A 27,669-nucleotide genomic window follows, 5' to 3' on the forward strand; every position below is an offset into this window, starting at 1 on the left:
CTGATCGTCTCTTGAATTTATCGATTTAAAAGTACAACACCTAGTGAAAATATGCAGTAAGAACAGATATGTGACATAACAGATATGACATAACATCTTTATTTACATTTTGTATCTTACAAATGCAAAATTTGAACGAAGTAAAACTATATACGAGCTTCTATCTGGCAATTTAATTACACCTGGAAGCTTGTGAGAATGTACAATGCACGCTTGATCCTTCAACCCCCAAGTAATCAAAATCTATTTTCTCGTTGTATTGCCAAGACAGCTGTCAGGTGATGAGAATACATACACTAATCAACTGGGAGATATTGTGTTGATGCACGGCCAAATTCTCCGAACCAATGCCAATTTAAACGTGTGACACCCAATGACAGGAATTGGTATTTTCAGCTTGGGACTTACTGAAAGACTTCAGCATGATTTAACATTCCGCCTTCTTCTTATCCAAAACATCATTTACACGTAGAATACGGCCATCAAAGATGAAGCCTCCAAGAAATAATATATACCTTTTCTACCTACTGAAAAATCCCGTTCTCGAAGAGTTCCTCTTTAACACACATTATTGAAACTTAGTTAATCTGACGGACCTGCCATACGAAACCTTAACTACTACCGTCTCTCTGAAATAAATCTTTACGCTCAGTTTTTACAAAGGTTACTCTTACAATGCCAGCCACTATTTTAAATTGGTATCCACTCAATCGATATTTCTAGTATCAAATAAGTTCACTTTCCCTAATATTTGGCGACGTACATTTTTTAAATTAAACAAGGTGTTACGTTATTCCATTTTTACTTTTATGATCCATGAAGTACAGCACGGCGTAAAGATGATGATATAGTCGTGACGTCCATGTTTGCTGACGTCGTTGTTTACATCTTGTAGTAACGTGATAAAAAAGCAAAAATAAATAAAACCAAAAATAATAAAAAATAAAAAGGCATCAAAACCAGAAAAAAAATGCAAACAGTTTACTATAGTTACTGGACGAAGTTTGAAAGAAAATAAGTTGCACTTTGCTCCAAACTTTACATTTAAAATTTGGAACATTGACATGCGTCTGTGAATTCGACGCATTTCTAAAAGTAATATTCTGTACTGGTCCTGTACAATAACCAACTTATTCCTCTTACACTTGTTACAATTACTCGATGACCCAGTCACGTAGACAGATGATGTCCTTTTTTCTCATAGATCCATGTGAATGGAAAGATCAGTGATCAGCAGCGCGGTCACTATGCAATAATTTTCTTTCCATGCCACGTGTAATCACTTCTATTTGAATATGTGGATAAGAATAAAGAACGCTCGCTAAATCATAAATCTGAAAGGAAATCCGTAATATATTATATTTATTTATATGGCAGGTTATGCTTTGTTTTTCTGTCATCTCTTGGTTTGTAGTTAATCCATCGGAGTCAAAACTTCTTCTTCATGCTTTGTGTGAGGGAGAGCTCCTTGACCCTTGAGGAAGATAATGAGAAATTAAAGGGAACATTACTCATTAAGAAACGCTCAAAACATTCGCGCACAAATTCACAGGTTGGGCAGAATAGCACTCCGGTTTGCCAGAAACCTACGTTAAAGGGTTAAGTATTTATTGAGTACTTGTAGGTGTAACTTGTTAAAGAATGAAATGACCAGTGGGAATCAAAACGATTAACATTCAGTTGTTGTTAAGGCAAGCCCTATACGACGCTTAAAAATTGCAGGCTTGACAGTAATACAATCAGGACGGTGTTATAGTACGGGAGCTGATCTCTCTAGTGGAAGGGTTCCCAGTTCGAATTCCAGAAATGTTAACATATAAGATACATCTCATGTAAAATAAAGCAAGTTAGGACGCATTCAAAATACGTATTGCAAAACTCACAGCGCATTACGTCAAAATTAAGCTTTATTTTCAAAGAGAGATAGTATTTTTCTTTTTTTCTTTTTTAATCTAAGATAAGAATTCACGAAATCTTCCTTTCATCGTTCACAAAAAACAAGTATCAGTGTCATATAATTGTAGGGGTATGGAGATTCTTGTAAGCTTCACTGATAGGTTCAGCCAATGTGGCCTGACACAAGTTTGGATCACAGAACAGGGGGAACGAGGTTTGTTTTTTCTTAGAAAACCATATTTATCCTACCGTAGTACGCCCAGTTCCACCCGGATCAATTTCGTCGTTTTCTCCGCCTCCGTCAGGGGATGGCCTCGGGGCCGCTGGAGTAAACAACTTTGTCTGAACGTCCTGTGACAAGCAAACAAAAATATCAAACCTGAGGTCAGAAAATACTTTTTTCTGTAATTCTTTCATTTGATTGTCTCCGGCACTACTTCTGACCAAAAATCGTCAACTTCCCTTGCTGAACAAAAAAACAGACAAGGAGACCACGCCTATTCCCATTACACCCTGCGCAGACAGGAAAACTCGCGTCCAATCTTCCCGCAACCAACAACAATACAAATAAAGACAACATAGAACTGTATAAAGCTAATTTCATCTTATTTTCTGTAGTTTAAAGTCTAGGCAAGATCTAGTTTAAAAAATGAAGTGTACTCATTCAAGCCTTTATTCCCCAACTAAAAATAAAATGAAGTGACACAAAACAAAATATTAAAACGAAATACTGAAATAACGACATCGTAAGCTTCTACGCAAGCTATCAATGAGTGCTAAGAGATGGCGCGAATGCATCAGATATTTTTTACGTAAAGTGCGCCAATTTCGCAAAAAAGGCATCATCTATTGTTTTGTGATACGCTCAGTGCTACTACCTCTCGGATTCTTTGCTGTTTCTGTAACGCTTTCTGATTCTCATTCTGAGGAGGAGATGGTGAGGGGATTGGAGCGGGTGGTGATTCGGAGCTGTGAAGTTTCACTATGTGTCTAATCCGTGTTCTCGGGGATGTATTGTGTGACTGTGCCTCTCGCGGACTCTGTCTTAGTTCCCTGGAGGTTTCCTCCGCTGCCTGTTTGCAAGGTAAAAACCAAAACAAAACAAAATGACACTTAAAATGTGGAGGGACACTCACAGAAATGCATCATTCAAAGAAACAAATATGTTACGGGACAACGAGCAGTCCAATTTGGAAATAATTCGAGAAAAAGAATTCTGAGGAGAATCAAAATCGGACCTGGTCGAAGAACCAGTCCACTTTGGCAATCTGAGGAATATCTGGAATTCAGTAAAGTCCAAATTGGACTGGTCTGTAAGCGTATTACTTGTTAATTAAATAGCACTCGGAACTGTTTAAATTATTAAAATAAATGTTGATTTGGACACCTATCCAAATATTATTATATAGAGTATAAAAGTAACAAAATTCTAAAAAGCAACAGTAAGTCAAGACCAAAATTATCTCGTTTTGGGCGAGAAAAGATGCCGTGAACATTTCACTTTAAACAAACTCTTCAAGTTCTTAATAGTTACTCTCACTGACTGAAGATAAATGTTCTCTTCGTTGCTTGGTCTTGATTTATGATATTTGTTACTAATAGAGTATCATACATGTATGCTAACAGCAAAACAATATTCGATGGTTTGTTCTCCTTACCTGTCCCACTGCTGTGTTCCGGGGCGAGTTGGGGCCTGAGTTCGAGCGTGATGACGTCAGTTGTGAGTCCTCCTTGGTAAAGGATGCAAATTCATGTTCGTGCGGGGGAGACTGGGACGAACTCTTAGCGATAGGTGGGATGGTCTGCAAGAAACGGACACATCAACTTCATCAGATTTCCTCTCACAAATTAGTCAAGACACTATTAGCTTCACATCAATTCGTGGCTAATGTGAAAAATTGCGCAGGACAAAGTGTGTAAATTAAGTCGTTGAAGAGTCTGACTTTTAGTAGTTCTGTCCCATGTTGCCACGACAACGGGTGACGCTGAAATATCGCAGACCCTTTGGAAGTCTACAGTTTGGACAGTTTGGTGCAGAAGTTCCAACATACCTGTCTGAAGCGTCCTTTGTAAAGATGACCATCTGATCCTTTGAGCATGTCAAGAACGGATAACTCTCTCCCCCAGTTTGGAACGTCCGGTGCTTCATCGCGCGCTGAAAAATACAGTGGAAATCTCAAAGTTAAATTCGAAAGCCATATCCTTTATTCAAAAACATATAGGTAAGAGAAGGTTTCACGATTCTCACACTTTCCGGAGAAACTTTCCCAGGAAATTTTCGTACCATTTTCAGAGAGGGGAATTCTATTTAATTCTCCAAACAGTCAGAGGCCCCACATACCTGCCAACACTTGATTGAGCTGGGTGGTTTTGGAGCGTCTTTTTGGATGATACATCACTGTGTGACTCCCCCCACATGGCCGACCAGTGATTATGTCATTTAACGTTTTCTCCGCTTTACCACCGCTATAGTGACCGCGTTGGTACTGGCGAATCTAGAAAACATTAAGGTCAGGAAATTACATTGTAAACGGAATTTTGAAAATCCGCGCTTAGTATCATAGCAGCTAACGCAACCACCACGGACTCACCACGGAAAACACAACACCAGAGATGACGGCTTAAAGGGACACTATCTCGGCAATTTTGTTGTATTTTGGTTGAAACAGTGGTACAAACCATGACTGGGTACCTTCGCTCATAGATAATGAGTGCATTGTTGATGGGAGAGCAAATTGTAATCAGGTTTTGGGAATGATTTTTCCAGGACACGACAACAGAATTGAAAAATTCTGCCAGACTGTTTCAATTGACTACATCACAACTCTTTGTAAACGCACAACCCATTACAACATTCTTTTTACAACTTCAGCGCATATATGTCTACCAGTAATTTTCAACGAAGCTAGACCCGGAATGATTATGTATCAAGGGTCACGACTTTTCAACGTCATAATTCGGGGTAGTATCCCTTAAAAAAAATCAAATAATTTACATTTGAAAAAGCGGCTATCAATTGTCTCAATCCATTCAGGTTGTGAAGAAGTGAAGAGTTCTAACCTGGTCCATTTCATAGGACAAATAAGGGCCCTTAGACCTCTTTGTTCGGACCCCTCTTGGGGCTGGCAGGTTGCTCTGGAGGGGCCCTCTCAGAGGGAGTTCTACGGGTCTACTGCACGAGATACAATTAAACTTGATCGGTTTGCGGAATCCAGCTGCGTCAGAAAAGTCCACTTTTGTCTCTGCAGCAATCAGGTTCCTGGATTTCTGCACATCAGCTATACGTCGCTCTGAAACGGACAGTAGAAAAATATTAGCACACATAAAATTTGTTCTCAGTTTGCGAGCGGGCGGAATTCAACAAATCCTGAATCTGATTGGTTCAGGAAGCGAGTGGAATTTTCCCATCTGCCCCGCTCACGGCAGGTGGAATCGTCCTTTGCCTTTTTTTTCACTTCCGTCGACGTTTAATCTCTGTTCAATCTTAAATGGCAAGGAAAGTCAATTCAAGTAAATTCAATTGAGTGTTTCAAATTACAGTTAGAAGACACAGTTGGCCTAAAACAATAGAGAGAAAAAGGACAAATGAACGAGGAAAATAATAGAAACAATAGTTTTCTTGCCCTTTTGTCCTTTAGTTCTCTGTTTTAGGCCCATTGTATCTTCTACACCAAGTAAGAGTCCAAAATATCTCCATCCTGTAACTATTCGTCAATGTCTGACCCCTACCTAGATAGTTCTTGAGTGCCTGGAAAGCTTGTCCATCCATTTTCTCTGACATGTCAACAGAGAGTTGCTTCAGTGCTTGTTTCAAAGCCATTTCTTCGTTCATGTAATCATCCATTTTCTGTAAGGCTTCCCTTAGTCCCTCATCAAGCATGCTAAATGTGTTGTCAAATGTTGATACATTCACTTTGCTATCCAAAGCGGCTTTGTCAGCCTTAATGTTCATTTCCATAGCAACATTTTCTTTATCTGCTTTGCTTTCTTGGAGTTTCTCCACGTAACTGTACAGTGCTTCAATATGCTCCTACGATAAAATGCACAAGAATGCAACTGCAAGTCAGATCCTCTCTAGTATAGTCAAATGAGCTACGTCACAGTTTGAACATCTTGACAAGTTTAGCTTAAAGTTTTTGAAGTTTGTCGTTTTTAATCCGTGTTAATCTTCATTATCCTTGACCATCCTTGTTCCTTTATGGTTCGTTATCTCTTTAATTAGTGTTTTTCTATTTTGGTAAACTACTATTTTCAGGTTTCCTTCAATTTAAGGGAATTTTGTATGGGGCCAAAATACCTCAAAATACCGTGAATGAGTTTACTTAACCAACAAACACTAACAAATTATGAAGGTATTCTGTTCTACTACGAGATACACTGTGGAGTTCATGAATACTGAAAAAGACAAACTAGTTGAAAAGTGTAAAATGTAATTCTCAAAATTCATGTTGTTATGTGTATAAATTTTACTACTTGTCTCTATTGGTGTTTTTCTACCTTCAGATGGTAAACTAAATTATACTTGTAAGTAGTCTTGCAACTATATCTAATTCAAAGAAGACTGTACACAGAAGTTAAAATGACTTATGCCATACTAGTACATATCATGCACAAATCGTGGCCTTCACTCCTCATTTCAGTTTATAAATACTTTGTAACTTCTTGTTTTGCAAGGGATTTGTTGTTACTTAATTCTCTCAACAGTCATTGTCAGTGGCAGATCCAGACCTTGAGCTAAAAGGGGGGGGGGGGGGGGGATTGCTTGCCCCGCTGGCTTTTCTTCCTTCTGCAATTTTTTTACTCAAAACAAGGACGGGGGCGGCCCCCTAGATCCACCATTGATTGTTCATCTAAAGTTATGAAACTTTGCAGCCATACATGTACAAATCATGTACAAATTTTGGCCTTCACTTTTCACTTGGGTTTATAAATACTGTCTACTTTCTTGTTATGCCAGGGATTTGTCATAAGTTACTTTTAATTATGATTTACCTGTTTTCTAGCAAGGTCGTTCACTACCTCAGAATGCTGTCTGTCTGCTGTTACAGCAAGTTTTTCTTGTTCTGTTTGCAGATCAGTCAAGTGTTCTCGTACAGCGTCCAACACACTGCTGTCTATAACAGGTGACTGGGCAACCACTCCTGTAAAAGCTGGTTTGTTTTGCCGAGCAAGAATGGCAAGTTCACGCTTAAGTGCTTCAATATGCTCCTTGTTGTTCAAAGCCATTTTCTTGATTTCTGCTAGAGCAACCAAGTCTTGATTTGTATTTAGGAATTCCAAACCTACATCAGGCACAGAGAGTGACACTGAATAAAAATGCACTAATTTAATTTAACATTTAAAGTAATATATCAAACATGAATGACTGTATTTAACAACAATACTAAACAACAAGAAGAGAGTTGAAAATATGATGTCTAGTGGAGTGTTTTTGACGAGCTCTTAGGCATTTGGAAATGTGGTCGCACACTAAGCTTATGTGTTTGATATATCTCATAAAGAGATATATCAAACACATCATAAAAAATATATGCTAATAAAGATCAGATATCCAAACACCATCACAGTCATGATTTTAAACTTGATGAATTATTAAATAAGTGTGAGAAAGTGAAATCAAAATGACTGCTCAACAAAAAAAACATGATTTATATTTGCAATCTAAGAACATGGAAATAATAAGAAGAACACAGTCAAATAGACTGTTGTTAACATATTAATATTGGGGCCTGAAAATCAGCTTTCCCATTACAAGAATTTGCACATACCTTGTTTCAACATGGCCAGTTGATCTTGGAGGTCATCAGGAATGTTCAAATCTTCCCTGCTGACTTTCAGTGAAAGAGCCTGTTCTACTTTGGCCAACTCTCCAGCTGTTTCCTGTTGTGATTCAATCACACTAGCTACATTTTTCTCCACTATGCTATGTTTATCTGACAGCTCTCCAATCTGCCTCAGACATTCCACCATTTCTTGAGAGGGGTGGTCTTCAGCAGACAATTCTAGAATGTTTACCTAAGTAAAGAATAGATTCTCATTAACAATTATCGTGATAATATTATTTGTAAAACTTGTCATTGTAAGTTGTCTGGCACCTCCTGTTTTATTTCTTTTCCCTATGGTACAAGTAATGGTTGCAGCAATTCTCCATTGGATCTCTAGTGTACGTCTACAGTAACAAAAATGATGGGGTATGGCAAGTCTGCAATGGATGCTCCTGTTTGTACCAAGTAGACGTACTTGCTTTACTTGTGTACAAGCTGCTGGCCATTAAGTACCAATGTGATTAAATATTAGCTTACAATGGACATATTATTACAATGTACAGAACTGTAGGCCTGCGTTGCGTAGAGAAGGCCATATCTATAGCTGTATCCCTTTTACAACTATTAAATGAATGAATGGTAATTGATAATTATTTTATGCAATGACCCTGAGAATAAGAGCTCCCACATAAAAATAACACGGGTAAAAACAAGGACTTTCGAAACTAATCTGGCCCATATCTTGTGGTCACAGATCAAACTCATTTGGCACCATTGGAGTTACTATTTCTTTCTGACAAAGCTGTTCCCATCATCAATTTTTTTTCCAGCTTAGGTAATGGAACTAGTCATTTTCGATTTTCACACTAAGCAGTAAAAAATGACAACTTTAAACATCTATTCACGTTTTAGCTTATTGACTAAATCCACTCAAAGAGCACCTTTGAGCCCTAAGTATAATGTAAAACAAAATGAAATGGGCTCCAACCTGCGCACTGCTTGCGAAAGCTGTCTTAGGGATCTCAGGTGTTGGAACTGGTGTCTGCAAGGTTGACGGCAGTGGAGCAGTCTGCGGGCGTCCATCTGACTCGGTATCAGAAGCTTTATTTTCGCTACTGACATGATCATTTGATGCTTTTTGAAGTAACAAATTGCTCTCCCCTTTGTATCCCTCCTTGTGTCTCTGTTCAAGGTCAGTTTTCTTTACATTCAATGCGTCTTCCAGGGCAGGCCATTTCACATACACTGACAAGTCATCCTTTGTCACAAATCTTTCCTGGAGCTGTTTTTTGAGGGAATTTAATCGCTGCTGCTGTGATGCATCGCTATCACCAGTTGCCCCTTGTGACAAATTCTGTCCCAGGTTATTGTCATCTGTTTTCTGACTGAGCAAACTTTCTTTGAGATTCTTTAGTTCACTGGCAATATCATCCACTTCACTTCTGACTCCACTTATAATTTTTCCATCACTTCCAAGAAATTCATTCAAGATTGTCATTACTCTGTCAATAGCCTCTTCAGTGGCCTGAAGTCGCCTGTTGAACTTCATCAACTGCCACATTCCAGAGAGCACATTTTGATTAGATGGATCATCTTGGGTATTATTGTTCTTCTGTTGTGCCTGGTCTATGATAAACTGATTGGAAGGTAGATTGTCAAGAATCTTTAATCTTTCCTCCAGTTCTTGAACTTTATTCTCAAGGTTCTGTTGCCTTGTCTGTAAACTGAAATCAAAGATTGTATACTGAGATCTCTCCTTATTGTGTATTTCTCTCTGTCTCAAAGTCTTGGATTTTGGCTGATATGGATTTTACCATCATCATCCTGTAAAGTATTTTATCCAAGAGTACACCACAAAAGGATCTGCTTCAGTCTACATGATTTTTACTAGACCCCTGATTTAGAGCACAACACAGCAACCATTTGGCAACTGTACCAGTAAAAATGTGATCCAACGATTTTCAAGAGGCAAATTTTCTGAGTTGCCAAAAAATCAAAATCCAGAAGTTGCTGTACAATTTACCTTCTCAGCACCCCCTCAACCCCCCTCCCCCCCCCCCCCCCGCCAAAATAAAAGTTGTTTATAGCTCCACTGATTCAGCTATGGAGATGCATGATCAAATATCCAAAAAGTTTCCTGAAAAAGGTTGACAATCAGTCAGAAATAAGTGTCTGAGGAAAACGTCCTTTACTGGTGGTCTGCACAGGAGACCTGGAGATTTGTTCTGTATTTTAGAAGACTCCTGGATTATCCAGAAGGGTTCACATCTAGTACATGATTTGCTATCCACACGTACATATCAGGAAACTTTTTCTTTACAATAAATGTAAGGTTGGAGAGGTTTTGGGAGGGTTTCAAATTTCAAATTGAATAATTCCTTCTAATCGACCAACATTAATAGCCTTCAAAATTCTGGCATTATACAGTATCCATACCAAAAAGACTTCTGTCTTTTGTCAGTATTTATCACTGTGACAGTCCTAAAACATAATTACTCATTAATAAAATTTACATTTTCCTATCTGAATAATGCAAAGAAGAGACTTGTTCTGCTACTTTAAATCTAAAACTAGACATTCAGAAACAGAGAACTTGTGATAACAACAATGTCCAGTGTGGGTTATAGACGAATGACTGCTTTATAATTTCAAATAAAATTAGTTTCATTTACATTTGTGACAAAGATCTACAGTCTCAATCTTTGTCACTTGATAAAAAGTTATTCTCATTTTTTACATAAAGTGCTTCTCAATTTTGGTTTTCTGACTAATGAAACATTTTTTATGAGTCCCCCACAAGACAACTTCTGCACAGTTTTAATGCTTTTAAATGGAGAAAATATTCTCATGACACCTGTCTCTTACAGTTCGCCCTTTGATTGGCTACAAAGTTTGTATATTGCAAGAGGAGGCCATCAAAAGAATACATTAAAAATTAATTAAAAAACAATGGTGTGCAGAGTGTTACAATGTATATTGTCACCATTCTCAATTGCATGCTAATAAGGTAAACTTGTGTAATTCTACAAAATTGAATCAATTTGAAACCTCAAAACACTCATTTCAACCTCAAACTCCTCCAAAACAGATGCCAAATTCTCACCAAAAATATTAAACAGTGAACTCTGTTCATAACTAACGTTCGGAAGAAACATTTTTATCGCAAATACAACGAACAGTCAAATGGCTAATAAAATGAATCATTCAGGGCAATGTAAACTTTTAATTTAATTTGCTCTGTTTCCACAGCGACGTGCACTTCAAACCGTCAACACATCCAAAGTTCGCGAATATTTTGTTGAAATAGCGTTCAAGATTGTTCCTCAAACATTTTATGCCATAAACTTTATAAGCCCAAGCTGAAGTAACATTATTAGGCTCGTTAATATTTGAAAATAGAGATTCGAGTGGTACAACCCTCCGGCCATAACAAATGCCTCGGATTTCGGTCGCTTATCGTAATTGTTGATGTTGAATAAAGCATGCAATTAGTCGAAATCCGCTATTTATGTAGCATTTTCCCGCAGATGCGAAGGGCAGAATTCGTTCTCAATCAAAAGAAGTCTTTGAAAAGACTGCTCTACTCATCAGAAGTCATTTTAGAATTCTAACTTTAGAAACGTCATTAAAACGATAGCCGACAGTATCTGAATAATTTATAACATTCACCATCTAATCTGTCAAAAGGACACCACTAAAACACAGCCCGTTAAAAATAAACACAGCACATTTCTTGTGTTGCGCGTAACTGGCATGGTTCGCTAATGAATTAAAGCTTAAACTTATATAAAAAGACTTACAAGTTTAGCTGTTGTATTGCGAGTGTACTTTTTACAAACCATGGTGCTAAAGGGTGTCACATAAACACCATTTTAACAGCTTAGGCTATTTACATGTTCGAACAACTGAAGTATAATAAAATCTATCGCAAACAAAGAGATTACCAAACCTGTCGAAGTTGCTTCTTTGGTCAGGATAAGAGCCAAGATGATCAGAAATGACAGGGGGATTGTCGTCTCGACTAGAGAGATCGACTTCTGAAACCGGTTTATCCTTTACATTTGACTGCTCAAATGAAGTGCTTTTGTCACTTGCTTCATCAGCTAGCTGAGCTGCTTGAAGATTTAGCACTCCGCCAAGCGGTTCGATGTGGTTCAAAATGGCGTGCAGAAGCGTGTGAAGATGATTGAAGTTCACGACACCCGCGTCCGGAGAGCGTAACGCCAAATCCACTAGCCTGTGTAACTCCGTAGCGGCACCCATGTTATGCTTTTCACATCATATGCTTTGTATTACACAACATCACTTCTTTTGTTATGAATAATGCAAAGAAGAACAAGCCTCCAGCCGGATCCAGGAAATGTAGCAATTATGTTACACAGCAGGGGGGTACTAAGGGGGAGTTTCAAAGTTTCGCGGGAAGCGCGCGAGGTGGCAGGGTGCACTTCCCGAGTTATGAGAACTGCTCGATTTAGGAAGACTAAACTTTTACAAATTGGTCTCACAACAGCTCGATATAATTAATAATTTATTCTAGTAAATCAAAAGAACTTTGTAGCAAATCCAAACTATATGATAAGTCGATTAACAAGTGCTGAACGATTCAGAAGCAAAGATCTCCAATCTATAAACCCTAATTTCGTTTCCGCAGGGCACAGAATACGAAGCCATGGGATGTGACTTTCCCTAGTGAATCTGTAAAATCTCAAGACAAGGCAGGAAAGCTAGGGTAAAAACTGCTAACTAGTAAATGAATCTAAAAGAATTACTTGAATGAGTATATGACAGAATTTGATAAAAAGAACAAGAGCTGTACGCGTCCGCAATTGATCCCCTGACCGCAAATGATCCGATCCCGAACCGGAAATGATCCCCATATTGGACCGCAAATGATCCCGACCAAAAATAAAGAATGGCATAGATTTATATCAGGGGAAGGGTAAAACATATATAAAAATTACAAACTAAGAAACATGTTTTATGATTTTACAAGAAACATTCCACAGTTGCTTTTTTGTTCTTCGAGGGGTATTGTCTTAGAAAAACCCATGCCTGTAAACATCCTCAAACATACGTGAAACGGGAGTTAATGTCATCTATCTAGCTAATTGTCAAAACGAAGCGCAAGCCACTGGCGGTATGGCCTTGCTTGGTCATGAAGCTGAATTTCATAACTATAGTTTGGAGCTAGAGGCTTCTTAAAATATTCAACTACTAAGCCATTCCCGAGGAATTAAAGGAAAAATACGACCAAGGAAAAATTACAAAATAAATTTGTCCAAAATGTGGAAGAAAATTTGAGTGCTACACACAAGGTGTTTTACAGAGTAATGAAGCGTTGTAGGTCTACTCAGATGACAGCATCTTCTGTAATCGTTGTTTCATGGTTAGATTGATCCCGTCAGAATGGCTGATAAAATTTGATTTAACTATAACACCGAAATGTCAATGTTTAGCAAAGGAGGATATGTAGCGTATGTTGTATTGAATCGAATCTGGTCATAATTTTACTGAGAATTGCAAAGAAAGGCAAGCCAAGTCATGTTTTGATGATTGAGTGGTGCAATTCATACAGATGGTAGTTGGCAAAAAATTTAGTAGAAAGTGTGAAAAAAAGCAAGTTGAAGTCCATAATAATTATTTAAGACGGCTTTCATAAAATCTCGGTATTCACGTACGCCAATTCCCATGCCATTCCTTATTTTTTGATCGGGATCATTTGCGGTCCCGTACAGTGCTTCTCGAGGCCCCAATCAACTGTCACCTCGTAGAAAGTGAGAGCGAATATTGCACGGATATTGAGGACGAATAATCTTATTGTTCTAGTAGAATAGTAACTGAAATTTCGGCCTTCAAATAACAATTTCCAATATTTTCCTCCACGTAGTAGTAAATTTCACGGGCACTGAAGTCAAGTAAAGTCTGCAGTTGTGTACGCGCACAAATCAGTTTTTCTTTAACAGATTTGAGTTTTTATGGCAAGAAACTGTGAATTTCCTACTACACCTTCAGCCACTGCACTCAAATGGCTGCTAGTGATCGATAGCTCAGCCAACCAGATTGCAGTATTTGCATTAGTACGCTAGTAGAATTCTACTAATCAGCATTAGTTCTTGGAAAATCGCCAGTCCAATTTTTTTGGTAAAGCATTAATTCAAAGATTGCATTAACACAATTTGAGGGAAGTTGGAAAGTGTCCAGTCCCATTTTTCATTTCCCATACATTTGCCTCAGTCTAATAGCTTTTTTTTCCCCGCCGACTTGAAACACAAGGCTGGGCGTTTTCTGGCATCCCTCAGATGCTGTCATTTGTACAGAAGTTAACTTTGCCTTTTTCAGAATTCAACTTTCAAGAAAGTTATTTGCCATCGGATTCCTATACAAACACTAATTCTGGACGCTTGTTGTCTACCCGTCAAGTCAGCTTCCAAAGCCGAGGTAAGGTCTATTCAAATAACCCCCGTCCCCTTCCAGTTGGAAAATTAAGACGAAATCCGATAGGAAATCCAGAAATCCAGGTCTGAGGCGGCCTAGGCCTGGAACCGTCTAATAATCACTACAGCTCACTTAGTTTCCAGTCCGGTCGGTATGGCGCTGAGCACTTTGGGGCGACCGAAGTGGAGCGAGAGACTCACTCTTCAGAAATCTTTCCTCAGCTTTTGTTCTCCCTTCCCCCCTATCTATTTATATATTTTGAATTTTTCGTTCTACCACTCGATTAAGTTAAAGAACACTCAGAGAATTGAATTAGTCTTTAATTATTAAAAAAAAAGTTGACAAAATGTTTTACGATACCAAAGGCTACCTGTGGAGTTACTCGCTGTTATCAATTTAATTCCCACACTGAGCTTCGTTTCTTTCTATAAATATAAAAGCCATTTGGAAAGCCTTTTATTGTCTACACATTCGCCTTGTGACGTTCAATTTTAATTAAAAAAAAACAACACTAACACCAACCATTCTTCGAGACACAAATTTAACTCGACAATAATAATTCCCCACGAAACTGGCAGACAAAATTGAAGTTTACGGTTTTTTCACCTTCTCTTTTTTATATATACGTAATAAATGTTCTACTGCGGTAAAATTCCATTTAATAATCAGATTCCTTTTTCAGCGTGTTAGATCTCACTTTGCCCAGAAACGAACACGAATCTCTGGACAAAACCTGCACGCCTCGTGCGAATGCAATTGACCCGTGATCAGGGGTTCTTCGGTTTATATGAAATTCAATTTTCAATAGAGATGATTTCCGAAGGCCTTCCTCGCCGGTTTTTGGTTTGATTTTAAATTGGCGTTTGCAGTTATCAGTTTTGTCATGGGTTTAGAAAACCGTGCAACATAACTGACAGATTCTAACCACTCAGAGAATAGACATTTTATCCTATCTGCCAATCAGCTAAAAAGGTTGAAGCCAATCACTATGTGCACGTGACTTTTCCCGCGCTTTTCTTACTCACTGTATTGATTAAATTACCCTGATGTTTATATCAGATTGTATATGCCATTGGAAAACCATTCTATCATTTTGTACATCATCATAAAACAGTACAACGAAACCCTCCCCCACCCCTTCCTTCATTGCCTCCTCCTTCACCCACTCCTCCGTTCGATTGGCTAAGATCGTCTACTTCAGACTCGCGGGTAGACGTACTATGCTGAAAGGAAAACAAAAAAGACGACATTGAAAATGATAAACATGCTAAAGCACACACTACTCAGAAAAAACGTTAGCATAAAGAAAATTGGGCGAGGTAATAAAAAGCCACAGAGAGAAAATAAACCCTCACATAAAAGGTTTCTTCCCAATCCAACATAATTAGTAAGTTAATTACAACAGGCTATGGTCGATGGTCACCTCCTTGGCTATATTAGTGGTTGATCCTGAACATAACTTTGAAAAGTCAAACCCTAAAGAAAATAATTTCATCAACTGAAATACAAATATAATGGTGTGGTTTTGTTAAAAAAAAATACTTTAGTGCACTGAAGCCATAAAAGAGGTATATAATACGTCACATATGCACAAGGTTGTGATGTCAAACTGAAAAATTGTGGCAGAGATTTTATCGCCATGTCTTGGAAAAAGATTGCTGTCCACTGTCAGCAAAAATTGTTGAAAAGCATATGTTGAAATCTGATTGGTTAAGCTGTACAACATTTTGTTCACCTCCTATCGCAAGATGGCTATCAGGTTTCCTCCTTCGTAGTAGCAGTGCCCCAGGGGAAGGGAGCGGGGGGGGGGGGGAGGGTGCAAAGGGTCTTAAACTCGGCCCTGACCCTATTTAAGGATGAAGGACACGAAAAATGGCGCCCTATTTAAGGCCAAAGCCCAAAAAATGACAACGTACTGAAGGGAAAAACAAAAACTAAGATCAACTTTATCTCGTTTCTGTAACATTGCTTTTCGTTTAGCTGGGCATTTATGCACTGCAATTTTACCTGACTTAATTTAGGTACCCTATCTAAGGATCACACCAGGAACACGATACCAACAGGGGCAAAAATGATGCCCTATTTAAGGACCAAGAACCTCAAAAACCCTACCCTATCCTATGGCACATACCCATATAGCCCATGTGTGGGAGTACCCCCCTCCCCCCTGGGGGCAGTGCCAAGACTTTGCAATACAATTCTGTATAGCATAAGGTCTTGTCATGCCAATGACATTTTAGATAAAAAATAAAACTGTTGACAGGGACTTCCCTTGCGAGAAAAATGTCTCCATGTCAATAGGGAATCTTAATTAGTTGCACCTAGTTTCAATGAAAGGGCAGATGCTTGTTTGTTTCAACAGGGTTCAGATAAGACTTCTACAATAGTGATGCAATGCTCTACTGAATGAGCTATGAACCAACTGGAAGCAGGGATACTGTACACAAGGTGAACTGCAGATATATAAATATATTTGTAAATTAAAAGGTCTTCTTCTAAGAATAATCTCACCATATCTAATTCAACATTTAAGATGCTTTCTGCCATTTTTTTGAATATCTGTTGAGACAAAAATGACCAAGAATAAAAATTGTTATCTTTGTTACCTACCCCTGAAAATATAATTAAAGAATTGAACCATTTGATTTACAGTTTTTTTTATGGAAAGACAAAAACAAAGTAACGAGAAAATCTGCGATAAATGGTTATGAAGGAGGAGGAATCAAAATGGTTGATATTGAGAGCATGATTAAATCTCACCGTCTCGCCTGGCTGAAAAGAATCTTTGGCGATAATTCTGGCGCATGGAAAAATCATTTAGAATATCTTCCAAAAGAAACAGGTGGTCTGGTTCTTTTTAATCGCAACTATGACGTCAAAGACTTAACTATCAGTTCTCAATTCTACATGGAGTTATCGAAATGGTGGTCTGAATTTCGGAAAGATAATGCAGTTGAAACTAATTGGCTTTACCGAATTTGGAATAACCAGGAAATAAGAATAAACAACAAACCAGTCTTTTATAAAAGGTACTTTAATTATAGAATTCAGACAGTGGGAGACTTGCGTTTCGATCTTAACAACATCGATTCTCATGAGCTAATCGCAAAACACATACAGAAGACGAACTTTCTGGAATGGACCGGTCTTCGTCACTCTGTACCGTTCGATTTAAGGAATGCTTATCTCTATCCAGATTATACAGCTCTAAATCCATCTTTCAAAATTGACTGCGGCCTTTTTGATGTAACTAAAAAGAAATCAAAAGACTATTACTCTCTTTTTGTCCGTAAAAAGGCTTGCTTTCCTAATAACGCGAGAAAAGTGTGAAATCAATCTAATTTAACTGATGAGGCACTGAAAAAAGCTTTTTCTCTTCCCCATTCAGTTGCTTTTGAGCCATATGTCAAGGCCTTTCAGTTCAAAATATTGAACTCTATACTCTACATGAATTCCAAATTACACAAAATCGGGTACATTGCAGATTATCTATGTTCTTTCTGCAAACGTGAATCAGAAACAATGCAGCATTCCTTTTATGATTGCTCTTATTCAATTTCTTTCTGGAAAGATTTCGAAGTATATAACTTATCTTTGACAAAACAGCAGATACATCTTAATTTGAAGGATATATTAATCGGTCTTCTAACACCGGAACTTACTTAATTATCTGTTATTTATAGGAAAAATTTATTCATGGGCGTGTAGAAGGAATAACGAACTTCTAAATATACGAGGTTTTAAATCAAAAGTCAAATTAAAGTATAAGACTGAAAAATACATCTGTACAAAAAATAATAATTTAGATATGTTTAGGAAGAAGTGGGCAATATAAATACTAGAAGTAGTTGAATAACTAAGAATATGTTGGGCTCAAATAGTAGGACTTTGCTATGTAAACTTGTTCCTAGGTGTGTTTATGTGAGTGAATGTGAATTAGTTGTGTTATACTGTAAGTCAGGCTGTTTATTATGTATAGTAAAGTAAAGTATTGTAATGAAAGTTGTGTCAATAGTTGTGTGCATTGCAATAAAAATAAAATAAAATAAAAAAAAATACAAATTGGGCCAATCAGTACTAACAAATATAAAATAGGCAATATCAGACAACAAAACAGTAGTATTTTTGGTGAACATGAGCAATGCGGGCAAAATCTGCAGGCAAATTTCGAACGAAGGGTCTGGAGTGAGTGTAGACTTGTGCGCTTCACACGCGAGGATCATGCTTACGCCGCTTCATGCCTTCAAGCTTATGGTGCTTCGCGCCTTCTGAATAAGGAAGAAAAAACAACTGTTTTGTAGTCTAGGGCAATATCATTTATAAAAGAAGTGCTTGTATTGGGTTACCATGTTTCCATTAATAGTAATCACTTAATAATAATTAACAGTGAATTTTTACTGGCTGAGTGAAATAAAATAAGTGAACAATGTTTTTTCTCACACACCTCTGGGACTTGGGTATAGGTCATGTGACCTAGGGGGCGGGCAGTTGTTTCTGTTGCATCTGCCATTACTGACTTTCCCACCGAAAAATTTTACGTTTTTATGTGCAATGCCAGTATAACATGCAAGCCTTGAACTTTCTTTGTCATTTCCAGTCGTAACACTATGATTTGTAATTAGCTTTATAATTTGCTTTGATTTTGCAATAAAGGTCAGGTGGCAGCGGTCAGCTTGACATAGCTACCTGTGGTGTGTGAGAACAACAGTTACTATTGCCAGATGAGGTTGTTCAGAATATCGTGATGTGTCAGTTGGCAAGAAAAATAATTCATGTGAAAGACACTTGAAAATCACAATATTTTGCAATAAACCGAATTCAATTTAATATTGCCTTATCATTTGATCACCAAGTTTTCTTTCCATATTATTTAAATCACTCTCTGACAGCTCAGGGAGGCGATCTGCCATTTTTCACACAAGAGTGCATGAGCAGAATATTATTTGCAGCAAAACACATTTAGACAGTACTTCGCATGAGCATAACATTAATTCTAGGTAGTTATTTACGGGTCACGTGGTGGGCTTTCGGCCAATGAGAGGAACAAATAATACATAGAATGATAATTTTGTTTCTTGTCACAGAGAGATTCCTTACTATTAAGGATTCTGTGGTCTGTGCAGTGTTACAGCGAAATAGAAGTCCGTACACATTGTCCACTTTGCATGCATTACTAACCTAAATGCTAAAATATAATGATTATTGGTGTATACTTACAAGTATTACAGAACAAAGGATTGCTTGAATTAAAAGAGAGGAAAATCAGGATAACTTGCTTACAACTCAAAGTGTTTAAGGCCTGGGTCAAAGGATTTAACCGGTAAAAATAATTTATCAATTATTTCAGCACACAGTTAGGTTTTAATGTCCTGAACATTTTCAAGTAGAATTGGTGTCCCTGACAGGTCACATGACATGTAACATGATGTTTAGCGGTAAATAACCGTTATTGGTTAGGAGGAATTGGTGGTGGGTTTTGGTAATACCGGTATCATCAAATAAAAACACCTTTTTTTTCCGTGAAAAAAAAAACAAAAAACATGTTTTAGATGCAGGTGTCTGAATTATTTCTGTCCTCTCATGGTTAGAATGAATGTCCCTCTTTTTGCAGAAATATTTTATAGACCGGGTGAAAGGTAGTGTTTTTTTCAACAAAATTCCACTTTTGATCTTTTATATCTTCTAAACCTGAAATTAAGGAAGATCATTTCAAATGTAATAAGGTATATAATTTAAATTTGCATCGAAAATGCTCATTTATTGATCGATAGAATGAAAATTTGCCACCAATTTGCTGATTTACCAAATTTTAACAAAATGATTATGTGACACTTCACGTGATCAAACTAATATGTTAAGGCAAGGCAGGCCACCGAGTTTTATAATCAGGGAAAATTTCAGCTTGGTGAAACAAATATAACTAGAGATATAGCTTTACATTCCTGACCCAGGCCTTAAACTGTTTGAGAAGAAATCCTGAAGCTATTTACCACTCTGGCAAACTTACTTGACAAGCCATGCACGCAGTGGTGTCACTGGGGGCCAAGCATCAATGAAATTGGACAGGTGTGGACTATTTTTGATTATAATCCATCAAAGATTTTCGCTCGGGTGTGATAGGTCTAAACGCTTCACATGACTGAATATTCCCCAGAATATTCCCCAATTTATTTTCAAAACTGCACATGTTGCAAAAAATATTTGAAGGATAATAAACACAATAGCTTCCATTTGACTTTGAAAATATGCTTGGATATTTGTCTTTGGACATTATCTGTTCAAAGTTCACAGTTTTCCTCGAGCTATACTCTTGGAAAACTGTTCGCTCGTCGGAACAGATAATGTCTGCAGACAAAATTTGCGAGCATATTTTTGCGTCAAATGGAGGCTATTGTTTATATATATTTTAAATTTTGGAATCATCTTACTACTTGCTGAATAATGTACCTGATCTATATTGTGTTTCGTCTTTGCACTTGCATCAATGTATACACCATTGTGTTGTCTTGCTAACTGAAATGAAATGAAAATGTTAATTATATTGGTAACAGTAATTTCCTTTTCTAACGATCAATGGATCATGTAAACCAGGAATGCTTTGTATTATTTCAACCAAAAACTCCAGAACTATCCAAACAGGGGCAGATAGTACATTGCATGAATTATTTTTTGGGGGCGAAAGTTTGTGGAAAATTAAAAAAATTGTTGAATTTCCAAACTGTGAACCACTTAACCGACAATTCCAAAAATCCAAGGAAGAAAACCAAATAGAACAGTGTAACCTTGGTTTCAGCAATAATAATTGTTTAGCTAGGGAAACCTGCCCAAATATTACATGTAGAGAGGGGGTGGGTGGTGAGGTAGGGGCTGCCTGTCCAAACATTCCTCTTGAGGGAATGGCAATATCATATTCCTAATCACATCATGCTAAAAAAAACTGGGATAAGCTCTGGCAACAAGGCTGTGCTCTAGAAGTACCTGGGTGCCACAGGCCATTAACTATTGACTTTGGGCAACTTTGGGTGCCACAGGCCACAACTATTGACGTTGGGCAACTGGAAAAACTTGCTTTTTTCATATATGCTAAAGTGCCTATAACCACCCATTTTTTTAGTCCAAAACAATATTGATGTACATTCTTGATCATAATACTGAAAAAATATTTTGCTTTCGGTTAAAACCACGATTTTTTTTACATGAATTTTCAAAGTCATGAAAAAGCATGCCATAATGACAACCATTACCATGGCGAGGAACCAGTCAAAAGGATCTGGGTCTAGTGAATTTGTGCCATCATACAAGGAGATCATTCACACACGTATACTTGCTCACCTCAAGTTGTTGTAACATTATTCTGAGCAAGAAAATGCATATAAAACAGTGAGAGCCGATCAAGTTTTCATAGTCAGGTTTGATTGATTGGCGAGTCTCCAGTGAAGAATGAATACTGATGAAAGTATAATTACAAGGGCTTTGGTTCATTCGGGTTACAGAATTTGGTAGAATTCCAGGAAATTAATCTTGTCGATTCAAAATAATTATTATCTTTGTTTTAAATATAATTAAGTGACTCTGGTGACCACTGCTGATTTGAGTCAGAGTTTCAAATCTTCTCAGTCTGTTTACACGCACAACATGAATAATCAAATCAAAACTTTGCACTTGTGTATAGTTTACTGATCTAAACATATACCCATCACAAAAATTAATACGTGGGCATGAAAAAATTGTCAAAACGATTCTGGTTTATTTAGTTCAGCTTTGCATTCCCTGTGGAATGAGTACGATACAAACTGGTGTTTACAAGCTCCTGGAAACAGTCTTCCAGAGTTTAGAATCTGATGAAGTTTGGATGATAAATGTGCAATACATCTAAACAACTATATATGTTTAAGATTGCCAAGAAAAGGTTATTTTATTGACATACTATGGAAATTCATCAGTACTCTTCAATAGCTACTCCTCTTCTTTTCAGTTCAAAACTAGTGCCAATATCCTTGTTTGACATCACTAGCTCCAGTCTCCATTGACCTCAGCCACGTGCTAAATAATCCAGACTTAAATAAATTCACAAAAAATTGTGGTTTTAAACAAAAATGAACCTATTTGTGGCATTGACACAAAGATTTAATCCTAATAAAAAATAATTGGGGGGGGGGGGGGGTTATAGGCACTTTAAGTGCTGGGCACCCAGAATTCGTGGTTAAGAACCTTCAGTGGACTCCTGGAAATTTTTCTTAGACCACAGTCTTAGGCAAAGTTCCTCAGTGGCCTTCAGGTGCACATATTAGGTCAGCTCTCAGATCTCCAAAGGGGCTCTGACATTTTTTGGAGAAAGCTTAAATGTACCCTCAGCTTGGTATGAAGTTAAATAATTTTACTTCTTTTGGGATTACTGTGTGTCGTTATTATATCCAATACAATCAGGAAAATGACATACATGTTCTCCAGACTCCTGTGAGACTTTCCTTCCCCATTCACTCATATCATTTTTATTTCCAACAAACACAAACTTGACATTCTCAGTTCCTGCAAACTAAAACCATCAGACAAATAAATGCTATTTCTAAATAGAACTTACTTTCATTTGGTTATCTACATTTACATATTAAGCACTTTTCCTAATGCTCTAACTTCCAAAAAGGCTAAAAACCGTGAGACAGGGATCCATATTAGCAGCTGTCCAGTCATCAGTGACAACTAAAGAATCATAGAGATGACCAAAACAATACATGCATTCTGCATTCTGACCACTTGTTTAATGTTATCCATTTGGATAACTTGTAGAAAACAGAGAAAGATTTACAGCTTTCTTTAGCAATAAAATAGTCATTTTGGTCCACCATCTTGGATGACGTGTGAATGATATCATTGCAGGCTCAATTTTCATTTTGTCAACTGCTGAACAGATGCTCCGTACTGCATCTGCATCTGCGAAAAACACAGGGCACGATCGCATCAGCTGTTTTGGTTGTTTTGTTCAGGATATCGCATTTAGTAATGTTAACACTTAGGAAAACCAAACCAAATACCAGCAGGAAGAGCAAAAGCATTTTTTTTCAGCCTTCATGGCAGTCGAAGAGACCTTGGTTTTCATTTGTACCTGGTTTTTCTGTGTCTGCCGACAGCTGCAACTACAGACATGATGTACTGGGAAACTGGTAACATGAAAATAATAAAAAAGTAAACTTTCCCTTTAGGTGCTTTTCTGTTGCAACCCCTAGGATTTCATGGTACTGATTGTTTCCAGTACTGTGTCGTTACCGTGATTCAGAAATAACGGAACTGAAAAACTGTTTGCCATGGACATCTTCAGCCTTGCTGATCAAAATTTATTAATTAATAAAAGGTTTTTTTTTCTCTTTTAATTCTTAACAAGAAGAGTAATTCCTTTGATTAGCGCTCCAATTACATATGAAACTAAAACGTTGTTCTGCCTTATTGTATTCATCCCAAAGTGCATCGCATGGTATGTGAATGGGAAGTAATATTATGCCAGGGCAAGTATGTCATCTGGCATAGTACTTGCCCAGCCAATGACTTGGAGAAAAACATTATTATGGATCCCTGATGAGATAAGTGAGTGTTTTGGCAAATGCACTGCTATAAATCTGAAATTCAAAATGTGCTGGTTTCCAAACGAAGCACACTATTGAGCTTCAAAAATTGTAGACAGAATTTACCCCCTCTTATGCCTGATAAGGATAAAAACTCTGGAGGCTCTTCAGTTTTGGATTTAAGAAAATGATGACTCCATGCAAAAACAATCTATGGAAAGGTAATCAGTTCCAACCACTGATTAATAGTGAATATTTGAAAATTATTCCACGAGTAGTCGTTGGATATGAGATGGTAGATGGTGCTATGTGCCTCATTGGCTATTAACAATGATTTCATATCTAACAGGCAAGAGTAGAATAATTCCTTTATTAAAAATGGGGGCGAAAATACAGAAATCTAGACTAAACAAAAAATAAAAATGTCCCCAAAAACTCACACACATGCTTATCATATTTGCAGAGCATGGTATAATGGCTCATAACCCATGATGGCTAAGCCAATGAAAACTCTCGAATTGCATTATCCAAAGATCCAGTTTTTAATACTGATTATACCATAAAATTGAAAGGCGAAACACACTGTTCATGAATAATAATTATTACCTGTTTGACTGTTTTGATCCAGTGTTGCACATTAAAGTAGCTATCATCAGAAGTTACATCAAACACTACTATAATTCCCTAAAATAGGAAAAGCAAGTTAAAGCCGGCAAACGTTAATCACTAAAAAGCAGTCATGTCACAGTTGGGTGTACGAACCATGATACAATTAACATGGATTATTATTATCACCAAATGTGATGTTCCTGCTCCATGTTCCATGCAATATTTCTTAGGTTTGTCAGACCATACTTTGACTAGCTTATTTTTGGTTATAATCCTGTCCATATTTGCATGTAGTTTAGCTTGCTTGGTATATATGCCCTCTGGTGGGATGGTTGCCAAACTGATGAAGGTATTTTTCATGAAGTATACTGTCTAGCAATAAATAAATGCCGTGCAAAATTGTGCCTGCTTTGCGTATGGAAAAAATCTTTGAGTTACACCCCTGGGCTATCTCAAAATGTGTGACTTTTGTACTGCCCCCTTAAGAACTAGCCAGCATGGCTTCTGTAACAAGGGCGTAATACATACTTTCACATCTTCCTGCATATATGCAGCTGTGATTGTCCTGCAATTGTCATTACCAGGTGTGTCCCTGTTAACCAAGACATGCACGTGTTAAATAAATAGAAGATCCTGCTCAAAGCTGAAAACCCCAGGCATAGACAGACGCAAATGGATGCCTGCTACTATTAAAAAATTATTATACTATTCATCAAAAATTGGAGACAAATTAGCCTTAGAGGTCAATAAAATAACCAAGCCACAAAGTGTTGCAAGGTGTAAAAAGTATCTTTGTCGAAAGTAAAGTCATAACCTTCATGCATCTTCCATGCAAAACGACTGAGTGAAAAATGGCCTGAAGGTACTGTACCTACATGTAACTTAGGCAACTTTTGGCAATGTACATACTCACAACCCTGAAGGAGGGGAGGGGTACATAGATTAAAATATTACGGTCACATCTCCAACAGTGATGTTCCAGTTACAGGAGAACTTAGCCATTCAGCTAAATTTATGATGGCACCAGAGTTGATGAAGAGTCAAATTTGGTTAGCAAGACTTTATATTATATACTTCTATGTTCCACAAAGTATGCTATTAGATAATGTGGATAAATAGGACTCACATAATTATTTACACCTTTGAAAAGATGTAAAAAAGACCACAAATACACTTCATTGTGTACCAGGGGGTGAGACTCTGACCTTCCCCTACAGAAGCTGACCCTTGTACCTCCCCAAGAAAAATATAGGTATTCAGTAGAAGTGCTGTATATAGGTAACACTCTTCTTTCAAAAAAATGCAAGCTGTCCTAACAGTCTTTAACTTTTTAAAATGGATTTTCTGGGTGGTTACGTCATGGTGTGAGCTGTGACAAAATGCTCCATGACTAGCTCGATCACTCCTCTCTCTTTGAAAACGCCTGGGATGTCCAATCGATGGAACCCATAATCAATGACAATCGCTATTAATCGATACCAATCAATATCAATTAATGGATTGATATTGATAATCGATGACCAATCGATGGCAAAGGTTCGTGTGGTTATCCATTGGTATCGATTATCTATACCAATCGCTAGATAAATTGGTATTGATTGGTATTGATTGGTTGCAGATTGACGGAACCGGAATCAAAGCATAAAAGACACCACTTTGTACACAGTAATTGTAAACACATTTCATTTTAATGTTAACAGGAGAACAACACAGAAATATCTGCATGTAGTGGCCAAAGAGGATCCACAAGCTCGGACTGTAGGTGGCCGAGCTGTCCACGATGGTTCACAATTACTTTAAATGCCTTTCCCCGTTCTCCCCTCTTCTTGTTTGCAGTTAACACTTCACCAACGTTCACCTCAAAATGGCAATGATGATACCTTTGACGATGCACCTTATATTCAAGAAAGCCTCTACCCAGACGTTTTGCATAGACATTATAATACGGAAAGGCAATGATGGGCAAGTGGGTAATTCAAGTACACGTGTAATGGGGTATATTCTTTCCACTGAGAAGACTGGGTTGGAATTTTTCTTACCAATTTCGTCCCCAAGGCTTCCTAAAAATGGCGGATAATCTGACAGGTAACATGCGTGAAGTCTGTTCGAGGTTGCTGAGCCAATCAATAGCAATCGATGAACGGTTTTTGTGTGGTTATTGATTGGTCATTGATTGGCTGATACCAATCGATACCAATTAACTAATTTCATCGATTGTTATTGATTGATCGATTCAATTTCCGATCATCGGTTTCCATCGATTGGATACCCCAGGAAATACGGGACGTGTTAAAATGATACCATGACCAACTTGTAAACAATGCGCTAAAATTATTTCAAACTTTCTTTTAGATATTCGATCTGCTCTAAATTAGCAAATTAAGCTTAAATTTAGTCTAGACGATCACTGAGAGAGAAAATTATCGACTTCAAGGAAAAATTACCGGATGAAAAGCTGTTAGTAATAAGTCTGTAACTGTTCTTATTAAATTCAACTTATATACTCTTGTGTTCGCTTTGCTTACCATATTTGAAGGTCTATGGATACTTTTCCCACTTGTACGATGGCATGCTTAATTTCTCGCTCTGCCAAACAATTGAACAACATTTAAGCTTAGTTTTACGTCAACTTTTAAAACCTCCCTTCTTTATCAAGCTGATGGTGCTGATACCAATTAAAGCATTTTGCATCTCACCTCGAGTTTGCACATAGCAAGGATTGAACCGTTCTCCTCTGTATGATGATAGAATAGTAGACTTCCCAACTCCACTGTCTCCGATAAGCACGACTTTAGCAGTCTGTTTTGGTGGCATTCCTGTAGAAACCCTGCGAAAATTTCTACGCGCTTCAATGTTCGATCATTTCTTACACAAGGTTTAGTGAGGTCCTGGGACTAGAGATTACTTGCAAAGACTTGTGGGAAGGCTCAAGTGACGAAAGGAAAAAAAAATTCCTTGATCGGGAACTAGCAAAGTAAAGTATTTTTTAATCATCTTTTTACAGTAGCAGTTAAAGACGATGTCACGGATAAGGTATTTTATTTAATCAGCAGCAGTCAGAATTCGATCAAATATAAGCTTACTTGAAATTTAGCCTCTTGAAAGTACTGGAAGGTCGGCTGTGACTTGCCTTCGCGTTGTTGCTAGCTTGCCTTTCGTGTTCGCTGTTTGAACTGATTTAACCAGCGGCTTCATTCTTCAAAAATTAGCAAAACGAGACACGAACGACAGAAACACATTTTTCCCACTTAAAAGATCTTACAAAAACTTGAGAGGCGACTATGAAAAATGTAAACAAACAAATCACGCCGCCAAGTCCCCGTCATATTCTATTCAAGTCAGAACTGAATCTGGTGTCACAAAGTAATCACCTGATTCCGTTCAGCAAAAGCACGTGATAGTTTGAC

At 37.6% G+C, this 27,669-nt stretch overlaps 2 protein-coding genes across 3 annotated transcripts; both read right to left on the reverse strand.

Annotated features, from left to right (window-relative positions):
• Nucleotides 1-83: 83 nt before the first annotated feature.
• Nucleotides 84-12,491, reverse strand: LOC145479466 (uncharacterized). 2 transcript variants are annotated; one of them, XM_081457838.1, is made up of 13 exons: nucleotides 11,611-12,491; nucleotides 10,098-10,142; nucleotides 8,650-9,385; nucleotides 7,665-7,911; nucleotides 6,889-7,178; nucleotides 5,626-5,926; nucleotides 4,957-5,186; nucleotides 4,238-4,391; nucleotides 3,948-4,051; nucleotides 3,555-3,698; nucleotides 2,775-2,969; nucleotides 2,146-2,247; nucleotides 84-1,474 (listed from the first exon to the last, which is right to left on the reverse strand). In XM_081457838.1, exons 1-13 carry the CDS (start codon nucleotides 11,922-11,924, stop codon nucleotides 1,415-1,417), a joined length of 2,922 nt encoding a protein of 973 aa, XP_081313964.1. In that variant the 5' UTR covers nucleotides 11,925-12,491; the 3' UTR covers nucleotides 84-1,414. The 2 variants fall into 2 exon arrangements, with proteins under 2 accessions (XP_081313964.1, XP_081313965.1); XM_081457839.1 differs by lacking the exon at nucleotides 10,098-10,142.
• A 1,910-nt stretch (nucleotides 12,492-14,401) lies between these two features.
• On the reverse strand, nucleotides 14,402-27,141 carry LOC145479486 (ras-related protein Rab-13-like). The gene is made up of 8 exons (XM_081457865.1): nucleotides 26,959-27,141; nucleotides 26,788-26,848; nucleotides 24,791-24,854; nucleotides 24,260-24,337; nucleotides 22,537-22,632; nucleotides 20,544-20,609; nucleotides 16,608-16,655; nucleotides 14,402-15,319 (listed from the first exon to the last, which is right to left on the reverse strand). Exons 1-8 carry the CDS (start codon nucleotides 27,074-27,076, stop codon nucleotides 15,200-15,202), a joined length of 651 nt encoding a protein of 216 aa, XP_081313991.1. The 5' UTR covers nucleotides 27,077-27,141; the 3' UTR covers nucleotides 14,402-15,199.
• Nucleotides 27,142-27,669: the final 528 nt, after the last annotated feature.

This window comes from Orbicella franksi, chromosome 2, assembly GCF_964199315.1.
Source record: "Orbicella franksi chromosome 2, jaOrbFran1.1, whole genome shotgun sequence".
Classification (NCBI taxonomy): Eukaryota; Metazoa; Cnidaria; class Anthozoa; order Scleractinia; family Merulinidae; genus Orbicella; species Orbicella franksi.

Excerpts from the sequence above, each read along its gene's own strand:
- LOC145479466 (XM_081457838.1), bottom strand. The coding sequence starts at position 11,924 with ATGGGTGCCGCTACGGAGTTACACAGGCTAGTGGATTTGGCGTTACGC. Across the intron at positions 7,179-7,664 it reads ACTGGCCATGTTGAAACAAG|GTTTGGAATTCCTAAATACA; the intron begins GTATGTGCAAAT and ends TGCCTGATGTAG. Across the intron at positions 4,052-4,237 it reads GCTCAATCAAGTGTTGGCAG|CGCGCGATGAAGCACCGGAC; the intron begins GTATGTGGGGCC and ends TGTATTTTTCAG.
- LOC145479486 (XM_081457865.1), bottom strand. The coding sequence starts at position 27,076 with ATGCCACCAAAACAGACTGCTAAAGTCGTGCTTATCGGAGACAGTGGA. Across the intron at positions 26,849-26,958 it reads TTGCTATGTGCAAACTCGAG|AGCGAGAAATTAAGCATGCC; the intron begins GTGAGATGCAAA and ends ATTGTTTGGCAG. Across the intron at positions 24,855-26,787 it reads TCCATAGACCTTCAAATATG|GGACACACCTGGTAATGACA; the intron begins GTAAGCAAAGCG and ends CTTGGTTAACAG.